General features: G+C 48.3%; 9 protein-coding genes across 9 annotated transcripts; 3 read left to right on the forward strand and 6 right to left on the reverse strand.

The window, feature by feature from the left end:
• The first annotated feature begins 476 nt into the window (after nucleotides 1-476).
• On the forward strand, nucleotides 477-2,552 carry B0J16DRAFT_41225 (tryptophan synthase beta subunit-like PLP-dependent enzyme). Its single transcript, XM_046133284.1, has 6 exons — nucleotides 477-790; nucleotides 839-1,031; nucleotides 1,080-1,297; nucleotides 1,351-1,411; nucleotides 1,460-1,820; nucleotides 1,867-2,552. Exons 1-6 carry the CDS (start codon nucleotides 598-600, stop codon nucleotides 2,473-2,475), a joined length of 1,635 nt encoding a protein of 544 aa, XP_045990194.1. The 5' UTR covers nucleotides 477-597; the 3' UTR covers nucleotides 2,476-2,552.
• A 25-nt stretch (nucleotides 2,553-2,577) lies between these two features.
• On the reverse strand, nucleotides 2,578-4,449 carry B0J16DRAFT_410054 (Sodium/hydrogen exchanger family-domain-containing protein). The gene is made up of 3 exons (XM_046133121.1): nucleotides 4,179-4,449; nucleotides 3,330-4,129; nucleotides 2,578-3,282 (listed from the first exon to the last, which is right to left on the reverse strand). Exons 1-3 carry the CDS (start codon nucleotides 4,417-4,419, stop codon nucleotides 2,629-2,631), a joined length of 1,695 nt encoding a protein of 564 aa, XP_045990195.1. The 5' UTR covers nucleotides 4,420-4,449; the 3' UTR covers nucleotides 2,578-2,628.
• An 834-nt stretch (nucleotides 4,450-5,283) lies between these two features.
• Nucleotides 5,284-6,649, reverse strand: B0J16DRAFT_379006 (uncharacterized protein; the record flags this gene model as incomplete). Its single annotated transcript, XM_046130963.1, has 6 exons — nucleotides 5,284-5,621; nucleotides 5,671-5,841; nucleotides 5,897-5,991; nucleotides 6,044-6,246; nucleotides 6,305-6,550; nucleotides 6,617-6,649. The coding sequence occupies 6 exons, from the start codon at nucleotides 6,647-6,649 to the stop codon at nucleotides 5,284-5,286; spliced, it is 1,086 nt and encodes a 361-aa protein (XP_045990196.1).
• Nucleotides 6,650-8,357: 1,708 nt separating this feature from the next.
• On the reverse strand, nucleotides 8,358-10,362 carry B0J16DRAFT_353047 (amidohydrolase family-domain-containing protein; the record flags this gene model as incomplete). The annotated part of the gene is made up of 2 exons (XM_046129287.1): nucleotides 8,358-8,852; nucleotides 8,902-10,362. 2 exons carry the CDS (start codon nucleotides 10,360-10,362, stop codon nucleotides 8,358-8,360), a joined length of 1,956 nt encoding a protein of 651 aa, XP_045990197.1.
• A 596-nt stretch (nucleotides 10,363-10,958) lies between these two features.
• On the reverse strand, nucleotides 10,959-13,046 carry B0J16DRAFT_257353 (fungal-specific transcription factor domain-containing protein; the record flags this gene model as incomplete). Its single annotated transcript, XM_046123144.1, has 2 exons — nucleotides 10,959-12,911; nucleotides 12,966-13,046. The coding sequence occupies 2 exons, from the start codon at nucleotides 13,044-13,046 to the stop codon at nucleotides 10,959-10,961; spliced, it is 2,034 nt and encodes a 677-aa protein (XP_045990198.1).
• Nucleotides 13,047-13,699: 653 nt separating this feature from the next.
• B0J16DRAFT_330602 (carbon-nitrogen hydrolase) lies at nucleotides 13,700-15,105 on the forward strand. Its single transcript, XM_046126485.1, has 3 exons — nucleotides 13,700-13,853; nucleotides 13,902-14,794; nucleotides 15,042-15,105. The coding sequence occupies exons 1-3, from the start codon at nucleotides 13,794-13,796 to the stop codon at nucleotides 15,046-15,048; spliced, it is 960 nt and encodes a 319-aa protein (XP_045990199.1). The 5' UTR covers nucleotides 13,700-13,793; the 3' UTR covers nucleotides 15,049-15,105.
• Nucleotides 15,106-17,462, reverse strand: B0J16DRAFT_330603 (amino acid permease). The gene is made up of 11 exons (XM_046126486.1): nucleotides 17,238-17,462; nucleotides 16,982-17,186; nucleotides 16,864-16,933; nucleotides 16,659-16,814; nucleotides 16,441-16,606; nucleotides 16,298-16,393; nucleotides 16,007-16,249; nucleotides 15,863-15,954; nucleotides 15,616-15,812; nucleotides 15,509-15,554; nucleotides 15,106-15,458 (listed from the first exon to the last, which is right to left on the reverse strand). Exons 1-11 carry the CDS (start codon nucleotides 17,324-17,326, stop codon nucleotides 15,271-15,273), a joined length of 1,548 nt encoding a protein of 515 aa, XP_045990200.1. The 5' UTR covers nucleotides 17,327-17,462; the 3' UTR covers nucleotides 15,106-15,270.
• A 1,071-nt stretch (nucleotides 17,463-18,533) lies between these two features.
• B0J16DRAFT_410059 (uncharacterized protein) lies at nucleotides 18,534-20,055 on the reverse strand. Its single transcript, XM_046133122.1, has 3 exons — nucleotides 19,880-20,055; nucleotides 19,465-19,752; nucleotides 18,534-19,417 (listed from the first exon to the last, which is right to left on the reverse strand). Exons 1-3 carry the CDS (start codon nucleotides 20,027-20,029, stop codon nucleotides 18,671-18,673), a joined length of 1,185 nt encoding a protein of 394 aa, XP_045990201.1. The 5' UTR covers nucleotides 20,030-20,055; the 3' UTR covers nucleotides 18,534-18,670.
• A 2,055-nt stretch (nucleotides 20,056-22,110) lies between these two features.
• Nucleotides 22,111-23,830, forward strand: B0J16DRAFT_360347 (uncharacterized protein). Its single transcript, XM_046129694.1, has 3 exons — nucleotides 22,111-22,473; nucleotides 22,526-22,775; nucleotides 23,021-23,830. The coding sequence occupies exons 1-3, from the start codon at nucleotides 22,253-22,255 to the stop codon at nucleotides 23,759-23,761; spliced, it is 1,212 nt and encodes a 403-aa protein (XP_045990202.1). The 5' UTR covers nucleotides 22,111-22,252; the 3' UTR covers nucleotides 23,762-23,830.
• Nucleotides 23,831-23,893: the final 63 nt, after the last annotated feature.

Here is a 23,893-nt window from a genome sequence, read left to right on the forward strand (position 1 = left end):
CAAGTACACGACTCTACATACACTGGACTATGTAATGATAGGTAGATGTGTATTTGCTTCATATCAATGACACTACCTTGATGGGTAAACACGCCATCTCAAGCCACAGATGCACCACGAAAGTGGACATCAACAACCTCATTGTGCCAACCAAAGAGTCTCCAACTGGAGGAAAACTGCTACAGTCTGTTGATCAATGAGTGAAATTGAGCAAAGGCCTCATCGAGTTACCACACTTCAACCCTTATTACATCTTACCCGAGTCTATCCACAACATTCACCCCATTTTCTGCAGAAAGGCGAAGATCTTAGTGCCGTGAAAATGTCGACTGTGGGTTGTAACCAGGTAAGCTGATTGGTATACGGAACTTGAACGAAGAAGGATGCGTTGGTCAGTTCGACGTCCCACGGCTATATGCAGCCGGAGCAAAGTCTACTGTACTGCAACCCAAAGATTCTCGCAAGAAGGCTGGTAAGCAGAGGGTATTGCTCCAAGTCGCTTATATAGCGGCTCGATTACGCTCCTAGACTTATCTGCTTACTGTCTTGTGCCTTTGCCTACACCTCTTTCAAGCCATAGTTTAACTTTATCTCAACATGGCCAACCCCAACCCCCTCAACGTATACAAGGGACAAGACTCTGTCAAGAAGTACTTCGATCCCCAATCGGCGCCACCACTTCCTCTAGTCGAGATCCCGGACTCACTCAATCCTTATCGCCAGGATGGAGTACGTATCTACGCAAAGATGATGACTATGCACCCTGCGAATAATGTCAAAGCTATGCCAGGTACGAGGATCATCTTATCTAGCTTGAGGTTATCTAACAGAAGAGCAGCGTTGAACCTTTTGAATAACTGTGTCGTGCCAGGAAAGACAAAGACAGTCGTGGAATATAGTTCTGGATCCACTGTTTTGTCCATGTCTTTGATCTCGAGGGCCATCCACGGTATTGATGATGTGCGAGCATTCTTGAGTAACAAGACGAGCGCAACGAAACTTCAGCTTATGCAATTCTTTGGTATCGATATGTCAGTTGATCAACCCACATACACTGTTAGTTGCTAATACGACTATAGTACTCTCTTCGGTGGCCCATCGCAGCCAGAACCTCTCGATGAGCGCGGCGGTATCAGAGCAGCCCAGCGATTGGCCCAGGAATCAGACGAGTCTATCATAAATCCGAACCAATATGAGAATGATCTTAACTGGAATGCCCATGTCAAGTGGACAGGTCCACAGATTCACGCACAACTACCAGAAATCAACTTGGTATGCGCAGGAATGGGGACATCTGGTAAGCTTAGCAGGTTATTATGTGCGAGTACAACCACTAAATGCGCGGCTCAGGCACTATGACTGGTCTTGGAACCTACTTTAAAGAAGCCAAGCCATCCGTATATCGACTAGGGTGAGTCTTAATATTTTACCACAAACGTCAGAGCTAACAAACTCATAGTGTGTGTACCGCACCTGGAGATCGAGTCCCTGGACCTAGATCGTTCGCCCTCATGGCTCCCGTCCAATTCCCCTGGAAGAAGTCAGTCAACCACATTGAGGAAGTCGATTCTCACAACTCCTTCTCCAAGTCCTTAGACCTCTGCCGTAACGGCATTGTCTGCGGACCATCGTCTGGATTCAACTTGACGGGACTATTCCAGCTCATCGAGAAACGCAAGAATGAGGGTTCTCTTTCGGATCTGGCTGGACCAGATGGAACTATCAACTGCGTGTTTCTCTGCTGCGATTTACCGTACCAGTATATCAGCGAGTACTTTGACAAGCTTGGAGAGAGTTACTTTCCTTCAATCAAGAACGAGGTATGTTGCATCGGGGAATGGACTTTTCAAACCTAATCTTGTCTAGGACCTTTTGAAAGTTGACCTATACCGATATGATGAGAAGTGGGAGCGAACAGCATCCGAAGCCCTCGATGCATTCTTCGACGTCGACCGCGGGGCTCTGCTCGATCTGGTCCTCGCCGACCCTAAGAGTGCATCTGTAAACACACTCGATTTGCAGAGTATTCTTCGCTCAAGACAAGATACGACAATCATCGACCTACGACAACCACATGATTTTAACAACTTCCATCTTCCTGGCGCTGTCAACATGCCCTTCGTGTCCGACAATACACCGAGTCCTTTCTCGGATGCTAAGCTGCTAGAAGGTCTATGGAAGAGCCTTGAAGAGAGTTTCAAAACTCCTGGAACGGAGCTCCAGAGTCTTCTACATGGCAGAAGAATTCTTCTCACTTGTTATGACGGAGATAGTTCTCGTGTGGCGACGAGTGTGCTTCAAGCCAAGGGCTATGAAGCGGATAGTATCAGAGGAGGTTTCCAAGCGCTGAACAAGATGAGACAAAGTTCGAACCAGACATCTGTCAACGGTGCCAGAGGGTCGTCGCCATGGGCTGAGTTAAGCCGGGAGATTCTGAGTGTTGGACCGTCACAGTCGGCTCGGGTTTCGTTATAGCCGATGAAGTGGAGACTGAAAAAGATGTACATGCATTGACTAGATAGTTGGTGGCTTATACCTGGGCTTTAAAATTGATATTGATTTTGATATATGAGATCTATTTGAGAATGCGAAGTCCTTCAACTGCACACGAGACGTATTGGGAGACACCTAACTGACACCCCAGGCCCCGAGAACATTCCTCCTGTTCTCACCTTGAGCCTTTTGACTCCCAATCTCCAATTTTCTGACTCGATTGACGATGAGTCCAACAGAAATCGGTCCAATCACAGTACAAAGGGTGATCGCCCAAGTGACAATGAGAAAAAGCTCAGTTGACTCACCATTTTCTGAACGACCAAAGATTCCCTTACTCTCAGCAAGTGCAGAAATCAGATAACCAATCTCACCTCTAGCTACCATACCGATGCCAACGATACAGGCCGGATAAAGAGATAGAGCCTTTTCAGGTTTGGGTGTCGAATTGCGTATTTGAGGGGAGGTTTGCGATGTGTCCGTATCGGCAAGTGGCTCAAGAGGCACAGCGTCGCGATCTTCAGCCCGATGAGTAGAATCGCTAGTCTCATTACGGGGTGTAGTATCCGCACATTGAGCACCCGGAACAAGGGTCTTCGAAGACTTCTTGAGTTGGGGTGTAAATTTGCGAATAGGCTTCGCGAGGATGTGGAAAGGGTTAGTGAAAGAAACGAGCCATAATCCGCATGCGAGCTTTGCGATTATCATTAGAATAGTATAGATTACACCACGCCAGACGATGGGACCAGTGAATAGCTTTGTGATGGGAACAGAGAAGCCAATAGAGGCCTAGAAATGTCAGTGGCTGTGCGTAGAATGGAAAGTGGTTAACCTACAAAGAAGAATGGTTTGAGAAGTCGCTGCAGTACAGGCTCGTAGTAATCATGGAAGATCTCAGCACCTGAACCACCTTCCATGACCTTAGGCGAGGCTTGGGCCGAGGTGGACTCGTCCATAGTCTGATCATCGGTTGCTGCAGCTTGCTCAGAGTTTTGGGCTGTACGACTGCTGGAATCCTGATGTTGCAGATGCGGAACCTCAGAGTCCCACCAGCTGATTGCAGCACCGGCAATATAAGCGGCCAAGAGACTCGAAGTACCAGCAAAAGTCGCCCCAACAACAATACCGAGCAGAAATGCCGTATGGATAACAAAAGCAGTCTGCCTAGAAGCAAAAAGCTTCGACATCTTGGAAGTCGGATTTGCCTCGCGATAAGAGTTGAGGCAGACGGTAGCTGGTGCAACAATGAATCTGCACATGATGGGAATAACAATCGCAAAAGCCAGAGAAACCATAATGGGTCTGACAACAGTGACAGCGTCAAAAGAGCCACTTCCGAGGTTCGATATGACCTGAACCATGATTAGACCAACGACATCATCCATCATAGCAGCGCTCGTCAGAACAACGCCAAGACGAGTTGTAGAAAGGCCGCTGGTGCCAAGGATAGTGAAAGTCGTGCCAAGGCTGGTTGAACAAAGTGCCGCGCCTGCTGCAAACGCTTGAAGTGGGGTCGTGTTGAGCATAGACATGACGGCGAAGGAAAGGCCGATAGGAATTAGAATTCCAGTAGTGGCAACGGCAGATGAGAGGCCGAGGTTGGCTTTCAAAGATCTGAAAGAGGTTGATAGGCCACCTGCCACGGTATTAGTATGTGTCTTGATGATCGAAACACCGGTATATACCTTCAAATACCAAAAGAATAAGGCCGAGGTAGCCCAATTGCACGACTGCATCTTCAACGTCACGAGATAGCCATTTTGCTCCTGGCGTACCCCAAGCTATCCCTATCGCGACTTGGCCGATCAGTCCACAGTAAGCAAGTTTGTCCAGGCCATAGTTGATGATGTTCAACAGAAGCAGAAAGCCAGATAATATGGCAACGATCGTAATTTGGGGCTCATGATAAGGGAGTGAAGCTTCCATTCCGTATCGGTGATGGCGTCCATGGTGTTTTTGCTAGCTTGACGTGAAACGCGTTGTCGGACGTGGTGGAGCATTAATCTTCCGGGCCGGGAGATTGCCAGGTTCTTCAGCAAACCTGGGCCAGGTAATGATCGACGACTGATTTCCGACGTTTTTTGAATTGCTATTTTGAGAATTCTAGCATTGCTCCGATACCCACAGCGGAGTTTAAACAAGCCGATACCATGCGAATTCGAGGAATCGATGTGAACTGCCGACTCTTGGCAGAATAATTCTCCATAATTAAGTCTCAATACAGGAAGTCTTGGTATAAGGCCCCTCTTAAATTGATATTGTCCAGGTATTAGAAACGACGACAAACCTGTATCCGGCTTCATCAGTATGCACGGATATCACGAGTTCTTACACTTGGAGTTCCCATGCTACTTCGGACGTATCATCCCGTTCTTCGACGGGAAGCTGCACATCATGAATGACTAGCCGTGGGTAAGCGACAACCAACAACTAACGGGTAGATCGCGAGATGCGAGTCATGAGCCAAACTCTAATGGTCAGTAATGTTACTGATCAAGGGTCCAAGCCACAGGGGTCATAAGTTCATGGATCGCAAGGCGGCTCCCCTGACATATACCTCAACCCTAATCTCTACTTGTCCCTCGTCATGGAATGCTCTCAAGAATCCGTGCGCGTAACAGCATGAAACTCGGTATACAAGACGATGATTGTGTGTAGAAGTCTCTACCACTGAAGAGGCTGCTCGCGATGTGATTAAAGTGAAAGAAATATTATTGTAATCAAGGATAAATGGATATCTATATAGCACATCTATATGCTTTATCACCGTTACATCCAATAAATTATAGTTTACACATGGTCCCGGTCCTTGGCTGCCGTGACGTCAAGGCTTACGAGCTCAACGTCGCTACTATTACTCTTCTTATCATTCCATCCCGTTGCGCCAAGCTCAGGCGAATGTGAAACTGCCCACGGGCCGGGCCTTGGATCGCCTTCTAAGGACGGTGTCTCGTCGATCTCTGTGAAGCCTCGGTCCACGGTCCTGCGTGCAGGATGGGTTGAGTTTCCTGTAGGACGGCCTGAATCGGCGTAACTGTATTTGGCGCCCTTCCGTCGAAGGTAAGGCCGGAGAGCGGGTAGGAAGGCGATTATTAGGCCGATGTAGACATCGAGCGCACTCCATAGTTCTGGGTATTCGTTAGATGTATCCTTGTACAGGAAGTCGAAGCGACTTACCAACTGCTGTGATAGATCGGAAATCTCCAACAACAGTGAGTTGTATATTGAGGAAACGAGTCAAGGAAAAAGCGATGTCGATGAAGCCGAGAAGAAAAATGGCGTAAACACTGATTTTCACTTGAGGGCGCATGTTGAGTTTGTGAAGAATCAAGAATGGCAAAAGGAATACTACGTAATATTGTGAGCTGGATTCTACTGCGACGGCAAAGCTGAGCGTACTTACAAGCAAGAGATCCAATAAAATGTAGCGCCCAAGCAGTTTGGAAGGTTGTGATAAGCGACCAGTCACTGCAGGCCTTTTCGGGTTCCTTTACTTCCCTGTATTGAAGATTAGAAGTCGAGGTGGACATGAGAGGACATATTGACATACCAGTTTCTTGTTATGGGGAAGCAGAGAAATAGCTGAAGGCACATCGAGGCAATAAATGCGCACACGCAGTAAACAGACACTGCCCAGAGCGCCATTCGTCTCTTTTTCATGAAAGGCGGGAACAACTGAAAGTATACAACAATAAGAGATGCTTTGCAGAGGTAGAATGTCGTGAAGAAAGGTATCATCGAGGCCCATGTAAACTGAGCCAATTCGGTCAGTATCTGATCGCCGTGTTGGCATGATTCTGACGATGCTTACCCTGAGAACCCTTTCCATCTTTTCTGGTGGCACATCCCAATTGACCAGAGTATAATTGTTTGCGGGATCTAATGACCCTTCGACCGCGTAAACTATGTCAGAGGACGCCGTGGCGAGAGCAGATAACCATGCTAGTATCCGTAGCCAGTCTGCGGCTATGAGCTTCTGCTTCTGTATGACAAGACGTAGGTAGATTCGAGCGACCAATATGACGAATGCCACCCCGACGAGTGTGAAGACGACAGCCTGGATCCATCAGCATCTCGGTACTTGGAGTGGGGAGAGAGTGGAGGAACTGGAGGCGGAACTTACCAGTACGGCGGCGCCAGACGGCGCAGCAACCATTGTAAAAGTTTCAATGGGATCAAAGCATTAGAAAAGCAAATCGTGTATCATGCAAATACTTAACGAATGGACTGATGCTGCGATTGTCGAGAGAGATAAAAAGAAAATAACACAAAAGCATGATGCAGAAAGATGGGATGAGTGCCCTTGATAAACCCGAAACCTAATTACTTTGCATCAAACATGGTCATGGCTGCTAGTTGGTGTACCTTTGTACGGACATGTTCCAGTTCAGCTCAAAAGACTGCAAGGGTCCTCCCGGAAGTGGCTTGAGTATTGACTGGTGACGGGAGTAAAGTAAAGGGTTCACCCCGTTGCAGATTTTACGTCTAGTCCAGTCTACAGTGGCAGTGGCTTGACTGTTGGTGGACGGAAACTCACAGACATCATGCAACAAGCTTGGAGACACTTGGCTTGGACCAAGAATTGATTGACAGTATACGGGCCCAAAGAAGAAGGTTGTCTCAGTAAAGTTTAGTCTAGAACTTTTGCTCATTTATTCTTTTGCCAAGTGGTGCATTTTACGAATACAGTTGAAGCATTAATTGGCTGAACAAGAGTCAGGGAAGTCGAGCAGAGAGGTCAGCACATAATTAGGGAGGTACCTAAGGATTTTAGGCCTCGCGGGGGGACTTTTAGGTGGGATAATTAGAGTTTGCGCTAGAGTCTCGGACATGCCCACCCGGAAGTGGACCTACCTTGTCTACGCGAGGGAACTAACTTTTAGTGGCATTACTCGCTATCATCACAGTTGCATTCACTAATCTCATACGACCCTACAACAGCAATCGCGTTCCCTTCCCTTGTCCAGACCGGAGATAACAAACCGATTCATCCTGTTGATTGTTGGTCAAAGTTACGAGTATAAACTCTTTTTTAGAGATCTACAGGGCTGAACGAACTCTTCTCGCTCCGAGAGATCGTCGTCTCTGTGACACACTTGACAGTTCAAACATGAATCGCGTCACAGGCGCCACACCTGAGAAATGCTGCATCTTGAACCAACACCTCTAAACAAACCACATCATTTGTAGTCCGTGTTATCGACTACTCGGCCAAATCGGCAGATACTGATACCCAACATGAACGCCTCCTTGGAATCCTACCTTGCCGGAATCATGTTCCTGATTTCCGGTAGATCCTAAGCCGCTTCGGAGCCTTGGTACCGCATCGTGGCTGAACTATTGACGCGATTCGCTGATCCCTTGTTTATAGTGCCATTTCTCTTATAGTCTTGATCCTTTTCAGGGTTATTGCCTGTTTCTGGTCAAGTACTTGGTAGTCGAGCGGACATAACGTGGCATGATGAGACGTGCTAACTGAACACAGGGGAAAAAGGCGCCAGTAAGGGATCTGCATCCCCGACCGCACTGACATCGTACTATTTCTCCGTAGCCTTAGCTGTAAACGCTCTGGTAGTCAGCAGGTTGGTAACGCTCTTCTGCATAGGGGAAGTCGTAAGTTGAAGGGTAAGTCGATCCAATCAATTATCTGCACACAATTTTCATGATACCGCACAGACTCCCCGGAGTTATCTGAAAGGTTATGTTTAGCATGGAGAGTCGTAATCACAATCACACGATCTGTGCGTTCAGGGGCTCTTCTTGGAACTTTGCTTCAATGCTCAATTGAACAAGTCAAATATTAATTATATACTAAGAATTCACGTTCCGGTAAATAGTACTCGGCACTTCCACGTAGCGTTCTTCTAGTGCTTGTGAACGCAGGCACCTCGCTTTCGAAGCTTTGCGGCATCCGCCTTGGCCTCCTCTGACAGCTCCTGGGCGTTGAACCCTCCGATGGTGCGCCGAGCCAACTTGGCACTAGCCTTGTCGTCGTTGGGGAACTTGGCCTTGACACCAAAGTCGTGACCCTTAGCCACGTAAACCACCTCACCACCAACCATGGTAAGTAGCACCTTCTGACGACCGAGCTCCTCCTCGGGGACCTTGAAGAAGTCGTTCTCGAGCACAATGATGTCGGCCAGCTTCCCCTTCTCCAATGAGCCGATCTGCTTGTCGGCGCGAAGGAAGCGGGCACCGTTGATAGTGATGGATCGTAAGGCAGAAATGCGTGAGATGCCACTGCCTGGGAAGACACCATCAAAAGGAGGGCCTTGAGCAGCGGGTGAGTTGGGGTTCTCAGGGTCACCTGAGCGAGTGACTGCGACCTTGAGAGCGAGGAACTCGTCAAGGGGATCAATCTACCATTATTAGTCTCTTATTGTAGAACTGGATTGGTCAAAAACTTACAGGCCAGTCGCTTCCGTATACAAGAGGGCGACCTCGCTTCTCAATTTGAGCCCATGCCTGGAGGTTGTTCAGACGGTATTCGGCGATAGCGTTAAACGTGTTGGGGATGTAAAATGAGCTGAGCTGAGACCACTGGTAGCTGACAATAGGGTCAACACCAAGCTCGGCGAAGCGACCCCAATCATCCTGGTGAGAGAGCTCGTCGTGAGCAAGACCGAGGCGAATGTCCTTGCCAGGGTGCTTCTTGCGGAAAGACTCGGCAGCATCAAGAGCAATACGGACAGCGAGATCACCGTCGACGTGAAGCTGGGCGTCAATGCCAGCGAGGAAGAGGGACTCGAGAGTCTTGGTAAGCACGGCAGGCTTCCAGTAGGGATCGTTGAGGGAGCTCTTGTCAGGAGCCCAGGTACCGTTCTCGTTAGAGGCGTCGACGGGTGCCCAGTAAGGTTCAATCAGAGCAGCAGTATTGGATGGGTAAGTGATAACACCGTCAATGAAAGCCTTGATGGCTTGCCACTTAAGGCTAGGCTTAGGACCAAGAGGCTTCTTGTCGTTCCTGGGCTTGATCGTGTCGGTGACGTTCTTGACAAGAGCAGGTACCCCGTCCACAGAATCGGGTGCCTCGACCCAGAAGTCAAAGTAACCGCGCGCAGAGAGCCCATCCTCCTTCCTGATGGTGTCAAAAACATCGTGGTGGTTGTCAGCAGCGGCAGCCTCCTGGAATGTAGTGATGCCAGCTTCGCGGAAAAGCTTGAGGGCAGCACGGGCAGCCTCGAGGTTCTCTGCGTCAGAGGGAGGAGGGACCTTGATAAGGTCGCGAGCACCATCTTGAAGGGAACCAGAAGGCTCTTTGCTTCCGGGCAGACGGTCAACCTTTCCACCTGCGGGGTCCTTGGTGTTTTCATCTATGCCGGAGACCTCAAGCGCGCGGGAGTTGGCAAGGACAGTGTGGTAGTCGCTTGAGCGGATAAAAACAGGTCGCTTAGTGCTCAGCTTGTCGAGCTGCTTCTTCCCAACGGTTCCGCTCTTTGACACAAGACCAGCGTAGTCCATATTGACGACTTCTAGCCAATCATCATCAGTCTTGTCCGTCTCATTATCAAGACAACCCTGGATGTGCTCCAGGGTCTCTTCAAGCGATAAGGTTTGATAGCTCAGATCGCACTTCAAAAGGGAAAGCCCTCCAGAGATGACGTGCATGTGTGAGTCCACAAGACCAGGCATAGCCATGCGGCCCTCGAGATCAATGACCTTGGTGTTTTTTCCAATGTAGGTATGCGCCTGCTTCTTGTTGCCGACGTATTCGATCTTGCCTCCGCGGACAGCCATGGCCGTAGCCGTACTGTTGCCAGGGCCCATGGTGTAAATGTTTCCATTGTAGAATACCACGTCGGCTGGCTTAGCGGCGCCAGCGACGGCAACGAGGGCGCTGACGCAGAGAGTGAGAAGACCGCGAGCCATGGCGTTGGATTGACGGTAATAACAACGATGGTGGTGAACTATCGACGGTAAACGAGCGGCAGTGGCGGTTTATATGCCATCTATTTCATCTGGTCCTTGCATCCAAAAACAAGGGTCCACCAACAGTTGAGATGGTGTTGACTTGCCATTGACCTAATCGAGTCAAGGAGCCGACCCGTATTCCAGGCCCCCCGGACTCAACGTTGTGATGAGCCGGCGGCTCTATCACCCCGGTTTGGTCAAGCTTCATGCCAAGCCACTGCTTGATTTTCCTTTTTGTGGATAAGTACATTTTGGACCCTGTCCCTGGAATGTTATGCCAGGGACCACCACATTCAATCGCGATGGATCATCAACTTACCGGAAGCTAAATGAAAATCCCGCAGTGTTTAATCCTAACTAACATCCAGCATGACCCTTACCACTCTTCGTCGCCCGCAAATAAACGGCTTCAAGTGGGAACTGAAAGCTTATTATACAGTGGCACCTCCCGCATCTTCTAAATCTGTCTAAAATTGCATAATAAAAGGCCCAAAATTTGAAAAGAAAGGCTCCTATCCTGGAGATTTATACGACTATCCCGCCCTCGCTTGCTATTATCCCATCAGAGTCTCGTACCCGTTGTCCATCATCACATCCATCCAATACGTATCCTTCTTTTCCTCGTCCATACAAGCCCATGTCTTCTTGACAAGCATCAACATTCGCCGGATCGGCTTAGCTGCCAAGATATTCTCGAATGCCGATAGACGGGAGATGACAATCTTCCTTGCTTGAAGAACTTCCAGGCCGTTCAAGGGCGCTCTAAATCGAGGACTGGCTGCTATACTCGCCACAGGAGATTGCTGCAGATTTGAAATTGTGCAGTATGGACGACACATTGAGAGTTCGCTGCAGATACTCACGAACAGCAAGGGCTGAATAGACCGACTTCGAGATGTTGTCGGGATATCCTTGACCAGATCTAGCACATGAAGAGCCAAGCAGGTCAACCATGTATCTGTAAAGGCCCTCTCGTCCGGATAAGACCCTGATGAGTCAGGCGAGCCCGTCATATAATGCGCTGATTGCGCAAAAGGCACAAGAAGATCTGGAAAATTCCGATACAGCTGAAGTAATCCAGTGCATCGATATGCTTCCGCAATATTCACCAGATGAATCGCTGGGGTCAAATCATCACCAGCGTCAACGATATCACCCTCTTGTGGTAACTCAATCGTACAAAGTTCCGCGTGCAGTCGTTCTGAAGCAATAATGGCATCTTGGGCTTGCTGAATATCATCCTTGGAAACAAATCGACGAGTGCGCAGCCGCTTTCGCTCTTTTCGTACAAGGCTACCCACACTTGCTACCAACTCCTGTACCTCGATGCCAATACCTGTCTGTGGATGAGGCATGCGAGGCTCGTGCTTATCAAGAGAGTCCGGCGGGATTGGCTGAGGCTGAGCACTTCTCATGTTCGGGTCCATATCCGTGACGAAAGAAAGCAGCATTTTCCAATACACCAGCGAATTGTAGAAGAAAAACTCCTTCTTTTTATCGGCCAATGCCAAAGGATCACCCCGCGCTTCTGCTGACATAACCTTTCGGGCGAGGACATCGAACTGTGGTTGTCCAAGGCTGTCTGGGTCATGCCATGAAAGGCTCATCCCCAGCATGACCAAAGCTAACAGAGATGATGTTTCTAATTCAGCGATCTTGGCTTCCCTGGACAAGCATATCATAGCTTGGTCGCGTAGTCGATGGCCAACTGATGCAAACGTGGGTGAGACCTCTGAAAGACACGCAGCGGCCATGCTCTGTGTGATGTAGTAGAGGGACTGTGATCCGGACCACATGTTTGAAATTGTAGTTCGATATGGGTTCATCGGGCTATCGTAGCAGGACATCATTCCGCATACCTCCTTGAAGTAGTATTCGACAAGGACAGAGGAATGATCCTGAAGGGCTTGTGCTAACGGCATCTCGACAACTTGCTCGGAAGCTTGATTCGGTTCCACTCTGGTCAAAGCTTGCGAATATACTTGTGGCGGCCCCATAGTATTAGCTGGCCAAAGTCTCTCCTCATTTTGCTCCTGGGATCCATTATCTGGTGGTGTCTGTCCAAGTGACTGGTCTGGATATAGCTGTAGCATGTCATCGGTGAATTGCATGAGAGGCATAGAGGCATCCAGGGCCTCCTGCCCTTGGGGCTCCATACACCCAGCGTCAATAGCATTGGTGAGATGGTCTAAGAGTCCTGGATCATAATAGTTGGTGACAAACTGTTCCGCCTGCTGAGTTCGAGGTTGAGATTGAGGCTGAAGCGGTGGAGGCTGGGGTTGTTGTGGTTGATGCTGTGGTTGGTAAGTCGTATACATTGGGCTTGGTTGAGGCTGTTGCGGGGGTAACGCGGTATTATCAGGGGATGCATCTGCAGGAGTCTCTGGAGGGTCCTTGGGTGGTGATTTTGAGCCGCCCTTCCAACGCAAAGGCTTTTGATACCCAGGACACGGGATGCCTAGTCTTACACATCGGGAACAAGCGGGCTTAGATTCATCACATTTGAGCTAGATGAGCGGTCAGGGAGGGCTATCGCGGGGGAGGCAAAGACAGGGCCTTACCCTTTTAGACTTACACACGGCGCAACCCGTGCGTGATCTAGTGATGTTCATGCGCGCCGCTGAGTGTGTTGATGAGAGCATTATGACCCGTTTGGTTGTATCCGCGTTGAGGAGTGGAGATTTCAAGGTGCGGGATAGTCGGGGGTGGAGAAGAGAGATAGAGGCTCCAGGCTCCCCCATATCACGTGATTCTTTAGCGTAAAGCCATCGGCTCCTCATTGGATATCATTTCTGAGTTATCATTCCATTGTATTCTCCGAGGGACGTGTCTCATTGCAGGGTTCTTCACGATGTTGGTTCATTGTGCTGGTAATTCTCAGCCTCAACTGGAGTGCTTTTTTCTCGTACAGTATCAAAGTACAGGTGCTTATATCAAAGTGGAACTAGCTTTGTACTACAATCTCCACCTGACTATTTCCATTGCCACATCTTCCAAGGTCCTCGAGATTGCCAAAATTGATCAAACAATGCGGAATTGCGGAATGAATGACACGATATGCATATCTCATCACATTGCGTCTCATTTTACTTCCTGTTCAAGACACGAGGTAACATGTCTATCAAAATCCCCGAGGAAATGGTCCATCCTTCTCCAAGCCTCGCTATTGCTCCACCAACCCATTCCAAACTTAGTATTAATAGGCTAAGGATATCAATACCAGAAACGGAAGTCGTTAACATAGGAATCACGGCTATTACTTTCCCTTCTTGACCATTGTTACCGAACTGCGTCGGTCATTGCCAGCTATCTAAGCTATCAGTACCAGGAACGCACGCCATGCTGATGCTCTCTCGCTTCTACAGTTGTCAAGATCAAAGCTAATCGATATGGCGTTGATAACATCAAGTCCTTCATTCAAGGTGGCTCTTGTGCAAATGAAGCCAAAGGTAAGAGATAATGAAGTTGATATTAGATACTTGCTAACAGTTACAAAGCCCCTTGACGCTGAACATAACTTTGCACTTGCGGCCGAACAGATACGACTCGCGGCGGTTCAGGGTGCCTCACTAGCAGTCCTGCCAGAGTACCACCTTACGGGTTGGGTGCCAGAAGAACCATCTTTTGCACTTACACCTGAAGATGCTGAGAAATATCGACAAAAGTACCAGGCATTAGCAGCAGAGCTTCACATCAACATCTGTGCTGGAACGTTTGTAACTCAGACTTCCAACGATGCTGATTTAGCCACTACTGATGCCAGACCCACTCTACTCAATACTTCTGACTTTATCGACCACGATGGCAACCTTCTGGGCACTTACACCAAGACCAACCTCTGGATTCCAGAGCGTCTTACATTGACGTCCTTCGTTGATCATGCCCGCAATACGTCCAAAGACAACTACGAAGCCCCCAACCCCCATCAAGTCATCGATACCCCCCTCGGCCGAGTCGGCATCCTCGTATGCTGGGACCTTGCCTTCCCCGAAGCCTTCCGACAGCTGGTGCTCGCCGGCGCCAAGATAATAATAATTCCTTCATACTGGACATCAGGAGACATGTCAGAAGAGGGGCTTGCATACAATGCCAACTGCGAAAAGATGTTCATACAGTCCGCACTGGTGACTCGAGCTTTCGAGAACACTGCCGCGGTAATCTACTGCAATGTTGGCGGACCAGCAGAAGAGGGCTTCTTCGGTTGCAGTCAAGTCACTTTACCTATTGTTGGGACTGTACCTGGGAGCTTTACCGATGGCGAGGAGGCGATGCGTATCTTGGATGTTGACATGCAGACGGTGGATATTGCGGAACGCAACTATCAGATTAGGCAAGATTTGGCGAGGGAGGATTGGCATTACGGATACGTGAGGAGTACATCAGCAAAGCTGTGAGTTATAACAAGCATCTTCTTTCCTTATCACACCAGGGGTTATCGTGCAGGGGTTGTTCCGAGTCAGCACTGTCTTTCCTATCCGCCTATACAAACAAGTACAATACCATAGCACAGCAAGCCATAGGCTAAAGTTAGTATAACGTTGTCAAGACTTATTAATAAAGTTCCTTATTAAGTCTGAGCCTATGTATCCCATATTTATATTCTCAAGCTCCCGTATCGTTTGCTAATAGATCACTAGTCCTTGATGTGCCAGTCAAAGGTATCCTTATTCGCCACATTTATTTTACTCAACTTTCTTGGAGGGTTTTAATTGAAAATTCCGTTGTGGTCAATTTACAATATGAAATGAGGATTGGAACTAATTACAGAGATACATGAATGAGAATACCCAATAACAATAACTAAATCAATATCCTTCGCTAAATCCATTCGCTTGCTTGCATATACCCGCCTTCCATGCTGACGACTCATTCTTCCTGCTTGGAATGTGAGCTAGAGACAACTTCTTTTTCTGTGCCCTTTGGCTCCAGGTCAGCCACGGGCAATTCTTCCCCCAAGATGCACTCAAGTTTGGGCCCTTCGTAGGACTTCTTCTTCATGAACCACAGTCCTGTGACGAAAATGATGAAGATGCCCAAGACGGCTGTCACGTAGTCTGGAGATGTTAGCTGGTTGATAAAGAAACTCAGAACAGAAAATGCTTACTCATGGTTGATACGTTGATAGGAATCGCTGGTGGGAAACAGAAAAACTGTTTGATGATTGTTAGCATAGCTGAATTATGATACTTCATGTGACAAGGCGTGACTTACAACCGATGTCACAAGAACAAAGATGACTGCGATATAGTTTACAGTATACCCAAATGCATGTCCAAGGGAGAACTCAGGAGGCTCTGTGAGAACAAGTTGCCGACCTCTGATAAGAAGGATCAGAACGGGCGCGGCATATGACAGATTGAGGAAGAGCGTGCAGCTAGCGATATAGGCATTGAAAGCAACTTCCGGGCCTTTAATTGGTCAGTATACAGCGTCGAGGGCTTGACCACTAACAACTTACCTAGATATAATAATCCAAAGCAAAGATTGAAGACAGCTTGTACCAAGATAGCTCGGACGGGAACATTGAGCTTAGGGTGAAGATGTGAAAGACTACATAGATCAGTCATTATATCTCGGTATGCAATGGCCAAAAGGTTCTTACTAGTTGGAAAAGGGTGTTCCATTATCTCGAGCCATAGACCAAAGTAGACGACTTCCAGAAGTAACACAGCCATTGGCTCCGTTGACAAAGCACAGGGCAACGGCAACACTCAAAACTGTTGCCGCGACTTGGCTGCCGGTGGCTTGAAAGATCATCTCAGTGAGAGGACTCTGAGTGGGTGATGCGAGAAGGAGGTCAAGGTCAACGAAGCAGAAGAGCATGACCAAGATGAACACGATACCACTAGGTTGAAATTAGCACAGGTTCATGGAAGTTGTAGAGCAAACTCACGTTACACCACCGACGAGTACAGCAGCAACCATGGCTTGAGGGGCATCTTTGGAAGGTCGAGGCATTTCTTCCGTCATGTGTGCCACGGCATCAAAGCTATACTTGTTAGCGACCTGACAAGTTTTGGTTGGGAAGAAACGTACCCAATCATGCTAAGAGCTGACTGAAGCAGTCCAAGCATCCAAGCCGTGCCATCACTCCATCCAGTTGTGTTAGAAAAGTTGGTAAAGACGAACTTGGCATCAGTCTTTGGAGAAGTAGACAAAAGCACGATGCTGATCACCACAACACTGGTTATGGACCAATACACTATCATAATTAGCACCTTACCGAAGACCCTGAGTGGTTGGACAAGACTCACGAGCACCCTCATTCCATCGGTTCAAAATTGGATAGGCAAAGATATTTAGGAACACGCCGACAATTGATACTGCGACAAACATCAAATACGTGCCCCATTGAGTGATCTCATACGTGCCACCAGAGCCAGCTACTGCGGCTGCGGCAAGGAAGCGAGCTAATTTACTGTAAGCGATATGCTCTTTGACAATTCAGGGGTAAATTACCTCCAAAGTAGGCCGCAGTTGTGTTAAGGGTTAACCATCCAGCGATATTTATCCATCCAACGAGAAAGCTCTGTTGAAGTTAGTTTGGTAGTAATTGAGGTGTTGACGTCGTTCCTACCATGAGGTTTCTCCATTTTTTGGTTGATAAGGCAAATGAATAGTGATATTGTCCTCCAGCTGTAGGATACAGGGATGCTAATTCCCCTACGCTTGCGCTCAAGCAGATATTGCAGATAACGCAAAAAATAAAGCCGTATACGAAACTGACAGAGCCACCTGAAGGCATAACAAGTCCCAGTGATCCGGCGAGAGAGATCCAAGTGCTGCGCGAATTAGCATTGAGTGTCATATCATTGTTTCATTGGGTGTCTTACTTGAGAATTGCAAACGCCATGCCGATCATAGTGATCTTTGAGAACCTCTTTTGGAGGTGGCCCTCTTGGGCCGGAGTATCTGCCGCCATGTTGTGGTCCAGTAACTAATTGATGAATGCTGTTCTTGGCGACAAAGGGAAAGAAGACGCGCCCGTCCAAATATAAAAAGCTGATTGATCCCTTATCTTGAGCTGAGAGCCCATTCGATTGGGGATACGAAGTTTGATGTCACCTTACTCGCGTCCTACTGGGATCCACTGGCCAATCGGGGGTAGGCCGCCCGGTCACTCCGCGTTGCGGGGGAAATGGAGCTTACCAACAGACTAAACCAAGACCGGCAAAAATAAGCTTAGGAATTCCCTGTTATTCGGGCCTGAGGAGATGAAAGATGACCTGCTCACGGCAGATAATGATAAAGGATCCCTGTTCTCCTCTTGCTTTCTTGTTTCGATATCGCCATCACATGGTGCTGACAGTCTCAAGATAGGCCAATTCTATACAGATTTTAATTGATAAGAGTTACTCACAGGAATAATAATGAAATAATCAACAGGTTCAGCCTTGTCGGATGTTCCCGGCCATCTCCGTTGCCTGCCGGAGCTCCAGGGTAATGTCCCGCAGGAATGTCAACCATTGTTGCTGAATGCTTTTGGTCAGCGTGTTGGTCCGTCCTCTAATGTTAAAGTGAGGAAACCTTATTTTGCACAGAGTCGCAGAGTATCTGTGCAATAAGCCAATAACAAGGCGAAAGAGCACATAAATGCTTTTCAGCTCGCCATTCGAAACCAATATTCAGCACGGAACTTACCACAGCGCACAGCAATATGGTATGATATGATACATCGAATTGGAGAAATTCCCCTCCCCAACCTACGCGTCCGACCGGTCACGATTCTGATTCGTCGCCACAAAGCTGTACATTACATCCTACCAATTGGAAATCTGTCCGACAACACAGAAGAAGTTTGGAATGTTCATGGAAACTTACCCCTGGCTTCAACTCTATTTAAGCTCGGCACTTGAAGGTGCATTAGTTTGCATATTTAGAAGAATCATGGAACAATAAATGTTTCTGAGAGTTAACATGTCATGGAGTGTGCGCATTGGGAGACTACAGTTTCGTCATGGTCACCAAAGCGCATTATATGCAGTCTCGTCTGTTTTTCTGACATGTTCGGTTTTTACTCGGCGACCAAGTCAATTTCTCATCACTCTTCAAGGATTGTGTGAGTCGATACAATATTGTCTTGAACCTTTGATTGAATAAAAGGAAACTATATACTAGAAACTATGTACAAGCTTTTTAGGAGGCTAAGAGTACTCCCCTATATACCTCCATCCATTCGTATATCCGTAAGTGTGACATGGAATCGGACGCCGTGAAATTATTAATATTCGTACTAAGACAGAAGGAAAAGAAGTCATCCAGGTGGCTAGGACCCCTTATTCGAAATTTCAACCGTTGTCATGGTTGTTTTCGTGATACCAACTGGGTAAGAACCTTTGTGTCCTCTGCTACCTGTGCTCAGCTCATCACTCGATCGTCCGCCAAGATCACTGAGCACTGTTGTTGTGTTGGCACCAGCAGGGCTAGCTATTCTATCCCGAAGCTCATAATCGTTAATGTGCTCTTGACTGGCTGTCTCATCATCTTGTCTGTGCCCGCTTGATAAAGTGTGCCAGTTCTTGCTGTTACGCAGAGTTGCACTGCGCAATGTACCACGTCCATAGCCAGTATTGCCAGTTGTTGGAGTCTTCTTGGAGTTCTTTCCATAGTAGCTGCCGAGGAAGCGACGGAAGAGAGGCTTGAGGCAGGGTAAACTAGCGGCGATGACACCGACGTTGAGCTCGACAACGGTCCAGATGGTGATGTTGCGGGAGTCCCAAAGCCAGTCGCCGAGTTTACCGTAGTTGGTGACATAACCAACTTTGACGATGGCGGCGACGCAGGCAAAGATACCGAGGCCGAGAATGGCGAGGAGTGTCATACGAGTGCGGAAATGGACGTTAAGATTCCATAACATGGGTGTAGGAATGATAATGGCGAAGAAAAGATCAGTCAAGATGTTGAGAGCAGAGTTTGTGTATGATAGACTTTGTAGTGTGTTTTGTGACCAACACTGACGAGGGACCAGAGGATCCCAGAGGGCGCGAAGGTCTGTACATTGGAGCACCACGGTCTGAGCATGTTAGTAATTTGTAACTTGTGATGAGAAATATGACTTACGAAGAAGCATCCGATGGTGTAGATTGACATGAAAATCATAATACCAAGGATCAACCAACGGTAGAACTTGGTCGAGGCGATTCGTAATAGAGCGCATCCCACCGACAATTTGACGACGCAGATGGCTATGAGAAAGATGGGTTGAGTAATGAAGTTGAGTTTCATTCCGGTTTGGAAGACAGCTGGGTCAACATCGCCAATATGCCTTCCAGCACCATAGGCCACAGAAGCAATGACTACACCCTCGCCGGCCCAGTTCATGGCCATTGTCAATAGCATGAAGGCATCCTGGGGAAGTGATTAGTACTCTGCTAGAAAAGCTTTGGGCAATTATCCAGGGGAGAAGTGGAGGGGATAGAGGTGAGAGAGCGTAAAAAGCAATAAAGAACATGCATAGACGAGATAACAAACTTACATCCCATCCAGTGCCTCGGATGATAAACACCCTCACATACAAACGAGCAAGTACAACAATTGTAGCTAAGCAAACAACAAACAGAGTAGAACCAAGAATGTCAGCTGCTCCATTCTCGTCTGGATTTGAGGGTATGTTGGCTGGATCCATGATTGGTGATGTAAAAATTTGCAAGAGAGACCCCAGAACTTGGGAATGATGGAGCAACGAGGCAGGGGATGCAGGATACATAAGAAGCAAACACAAGAGGGGGGGACAAGAAGATCCTGTCAGGGGCATCGTTCCAAGGAGAAGGTGTCTTGCAGCCCAGCTGGACACCACGTTTCTAACAGGGTTTCATCATGAGCTAGAACATGCAGGTTCCCATAATTTGGAACTGTAGAGGAACTTTTACGATGGGTGTAAGAAATAAGGACATGAATGACTTGCTCCAACAACTAATAAAGTGACCATATTATTTCGTCTTCTACCTGTAGTACCGTATTTGGTCCAACCAGAACCTATCACGCCAGAATATCCGTACCTCGGCCGAGTATTGGCGAATTTCCTCTTTGATCCTTCGGAGGAAACTAGTGACCTACTGCCAGACTAGTTTGAACTGAACTAAGATCGGGTCAACTACCCAGTTGATCTAAGGTTATCATGTTGCCGAGACGTTATGACCGGCTCTCTGACATTTAGGCGTATCACAGACGCTGTACGAGCTGGTCGACGGCGAGTGGAAACCCTGGGCTCCCCTGACAGGCGCACTAGCCCGGTAAACTCGGTACATGAACATGATCTGATGAGGGCCCGGGGATCCACCCATCGCATTGGCCAGGTTCCGATCGTCACAGGCTCTGCTTTGTCGTATGAAACGCTCGGGCTCAAATGTGAAGTATATTCCTTGGTTGAGATTAGTGCCGAGACTAAGAATATGCATGCATGCAGAGAACCTACCTGAGTAATATCCGCTGAATTGCCCTGCCCCGTGGCGCGCCCAAAGCGTTACAGGATTTTAGCGGTGGTGGTTAGGGGTTCTCCACTAAGAGTCAACTGAACGAGGGCTCTGTGCAGTTGTTGCTCGACTGAAATGCACTGTAACTGTAGCGGCCTGCGTACCAAACTCGCGTCATGGATGTATGATCCATGTTTATACTTATATTGAAAGTGATATAAAGCGTTTCTGGGGTTGAACGAGTTGAGTTGCATGTCAACTGGATCCCACTAACTTCTGTATGATTCGCGAGAGGGATCGACATGTCGATCAAGGAGTTCGGATGGAATGTCTTAGCTTGGAGTTGGTTTCTCCTCTTTCTTCGTGTCGCGCTGTCCATCTAATCTGATCCCTCACTAATTGCTTCGTCGGAGAATAGGAATTAGTGCAAAAAATTACGAGTCATGCTTTTTCTTGTTCTCCCCGGTGGCCCTAACGGGTAAATTCAGCGGCTGGCCGGGAACGACTGCTCGCTCTTGTTAGTGTCGGGGATCCTCTCACAAATGGATACAATCTCCACCTACCGACTCTCTACCCATGGATTTTCTAGGAACGGAACTCTTCCGGATCTTCGTCCATCCATCGCTCGCAATCGCCCCGTTTATGTGGTAGTTAAATGGATACTGAGCTGGCCCTATATTCTCCACCGTCAGCACTACATGGAGGGTGCTGTCAAGTTCATGATAAAGAAAACTGCCGTCCTCTCATATTTGTGATAGAGTTTATCCTAACCCAGCCTTTTCTATATGTGCTCATTTACGACAGCATGCTGCATTGATATGATAGGCCTGTAAGCACCATATTCCCCTGAACTAATACCTTTACCAACAAATGCTCCGTTGCTGTACCTCGGTCTTGCAGATCAATCCCTGCCCCTCTCACGACTGTGCCGCAGTCCACTATTAGACCCTGCCAGTTCTTCAGGATTACGATCCTAAATCGGATTAGATCTGATTGACACGAAACCCCTGCCTCGGTTGAACTGCATGGAAAAGGTATAGAGGATCTTATGTGTCCACGCGAAAAAGGGTTCTTCCGTCTACTTTCTAGCTTTCCAGTCTCGATTCCGCGAATGTTTACCGTGGGCTCGAACCTTTGTACGGTAGACCTGCCGTTCTGTCTACTCTAGTTGTGTTGGTAATGAACCATCCATGATCATTATGGGTTCCCCGATGGAGAGCCAAGACCGCTATTTCTGGCCCCGGACCTTGGGCCTGTACTTCATGCAGAGTGTGATGGAAAAGTCCGTTCAGGAGGTCCTCCTGCAGTATATAGCTCAATCACTTTCTGCTTGATCGTCACTCTTTATTCACTGGTCCTTCAAGCCACATCTGCCAGTGTTGAAACCGGAGCAATCCCTGTCCCTTCTTTATCCCACTCCCCTCACTCTCTTCATCATGCGTGCTGGACTCCTTTCGCTTCTGGCCCTTAACGCCGCCGGCGTTTTGGCTGCCCCTCAGCCTACCACTGTTGATGCCTCTGCTCCTGAGGTCACCAACATTGATGAGGTCAATGATCTTGCTGCTGCCGCCTACAAGGCTGCCCAAGAGCTTGCTGGTGATAAGACCAAGCGTGACAGCACCTGCAGCTGGAAGAACATCCGTGTCAGACGGGAATGGTAAGACTCACTGTGCCACTGGCGGAGAATAACCGATTCTAACTACCGACAGGAACACCCTTTCAAAGTCGGAGAAGAAGTCTTACATCTCTGCTGTCAAGTGTCTTCAGTCACAACCTGCCAAGGGTCCTGAGACTTTTGCAGCTGGCGCCAAGACTCGCTTTGATGATTGGGTTTCAATTCACTTGAATAGCACTCAATCTATTCATTATACGGGAAATTTCCTCTCATGGCATCGATATTTCACTTGGCTGTACGAGGAGGCTCTTCGAAACGAGTGTGGTTACAAGGGAACTCAACCTGTAAGTACCCAATCAGGACTCGCGGAGTTGGTTAGCGTCGGTGGATACCCGCCCCACCTATCAGGGTACTGCTCTGATAGGCTCAACAAGTCATCATCCACTTGCTGAGCATCTCTTTGATGGTGCTAAGCCATCAGTTTGCTCTTCGCACCATCAAGGAGATGAGCTATTGCCTATCTATGCCCTCGCTACCGGACTTAATGAGTTGACACTGTAGATCTCTCATTTACTGACTTCTTTAATAGTACTGGGACTGGTCCCTCACTGCCATCACCGGCCTTGCCAAGTCCTCCATCTTCGATGGTAGCGACACCTCCCTCTCTGGCGACGGCGAGAACATTGGCGAGCAAGATGATATCATCCTCGGCGCCTCCAGCGGACTTCCTCCCGTCTACCTCAAGACTGGTAATGGAGGTGGCTGTGTCACCTCTGGTCCCTTCAAGGATATGAGCGTCAACCTCGGCCCTGCCGCCCTCGACCTTCCCGGTGGCAAGGTCGAAGCTAACCCTCACCCTCTTGAATACAACCCCCGTTGCCTGAAGCGTGACCTTTCAGACACGGTCAATAAACGATTTGCTAACGCAACATCCGTTCTTAACAATATCCTCAAGCCTAAGAACGTCCTAGACTTCCAGATGCAGATGCAGGGTGTCCCCGGCACTGGTGACATCGGTATCCACGGTGGCGGTCACTACTCCATGGGTGGTGACCCTGGTCGTGACGTCTACACTTCCCCTGGCGACCCTGCCTTCTACCTGCACCACTCCATGATTGACCGTGTCTGGTGGATCTGGCAGATGCTTGACTCTAAGAACCGTATCTATGGAAAGGATGCTCTTGCCGGCACCAACACCTTCCTCAACATGCCTCCTAGCGCCGAAACCACCTTCGACGACTACGTCCGCCTTGGCTGGGTTGGAGCTGATAGACAGATCAAGGATCTCATGAGCACACTCTCTGGTCCCTTCTGCTACGTCTATCTGTAGACTGAGCGCCGGCGGACAACCTGTACATAGAAACTTTCATCTTCATGCGCCAGCTCGCTTTACTTCATTACAATAATAATTCCAAGTAAAATTGGTTCTACACTTGCTGTATCTCGACGTTGTTTTGTGTGT

Source organism: Fusarium flagelliforme (genome assembly GCF_020744385.1).
Source record: "Fusarium flagelliforme strain FIESC 12 MPI-CAGE-AA-0113 chromosome Unknown B0J16scaffold_1, whole genome shotgun sequence".
NCBI lineage: Eukaryota > Fungi > Ascomycota > Sordariomycetes > Hypocreales > Nectriaceae > Fusarium > Fusarium flagelliforme.

Coding starts and splice junctions, on each gene's coding strand:
- B0J16DRAFT_360347 (XM_046129694.1), top strand. CDS start 22,253: ATGCGTGCTGGACTCCTTTCGCTTCTGGCCCTTAACGCCGCCGGCGTT. Junction 22,474..22,525: donor ATCCGTGTCAGACGGGAATG/GTAAGACTCACT, acceptor AACTACCGACAG/GAACACCCTTTCAAAGTCGG. Junction 22,776..23,020: donor GTTACAAGGGAACTCAACCT/GTAAGTACCCAA, acceptor CTTCTTTAATAG/TACTGGGACTGGTCCCTCAC.
- B0J16DRAFT_41225 (XM_046133284.1), top strand. CDS start 598: ATGGCCAACCCCAACCCCCTCAACGTATACAAGGGACAAGACTCTGTC. Junction 1,298..1,350: donor CGCAGGAATGGGGACATCTG/GTAAGCTTAGCA, acceptor TGCGCGGCTCAG/GCACTATGACTGGTCTTGGA. Junction 1,412..1,459: donor CCATCCGTATATCGACTAGG/GTGAGTCTTAAT, acceptor ACAAACTCATAG/TGTGTGTACCGCACCTGGAG.
- B0J16DRAFT_410059 (XM_046133122.1), bottom strand. CDS start 20,029: ATGGATCCAGCCAACATACCCTCAAATCCAGACGAGAATGGAGCAGCT. Junction 19,753..19,879: donor TCCGAGGCACTGGATGGGAT/GTAAGTTTGTTA, acceptor TCACTTCCCCAG/GATGCCTTCATGCTATTGAC. Junction 19,418..19,464: donor ACACCATCGGATGCTTCTTC/GTAAGTCATATT, acceptor TAACATGCTCAG/ACCGTGGTGCTCCAATGTAC.
- B0J16DRAFT_330603 (XM_046126486.1), bottom strand. CDS start 17,326: ATGGCGGCAGATACTCCGGCCCAAGAGGGCCACCTCCAAAAGAGGTTC. Junction 16,815..16,863: donor AACTGCGGCCTACTTTGGAG/GTAATTTACCCC, acceptor ACAGTAAATTAG/CTCGCTTCCTTGCCGCAGCC. Junction 15,813..15,862: donor CTTTGGATTATTATATCTAG/GTAAGTTGTTAG, acceptor GACCAATTAAAG/GCCCGGAAGTTGCTTTCAAT.
- B0J16DRAFT_410054 (XM_046133121.1), bottom strand. CDS start 4,419: ATGGAAGCTTCACTCCCTTATCATGAGCCCCAAATTACGATCGTTGCC. Junction 4,130..4,178: donor TATTCTTTTGGTATTTGAAG/GTATATACCGGT, acceptor ATACCGTGGCAG/GTGGCCTATCAACCTCTTTC. Junction 3,283..3,329: donor TTCTCAAACCATTCTTCTTT/GTAGGTTAACCA, acceptor TGACATTTCTAG/GCCTCTATTGGCTTCTCTGT.
- B0J16DRAFT_330602 (XM_046126485.1), top strand. CDS start 13,794: ATGGCGTTGATAACATCAAGTCCTTCATTCAAGGTGGCTCTTGTGCAA. Junction 13,854..13,901: donor TTGTGCAAATGAAGCCAAAG/GTAAGAGATAAT, acceptor ACAGTTACAAAG/CCCCTTGACGCTGAACATAA.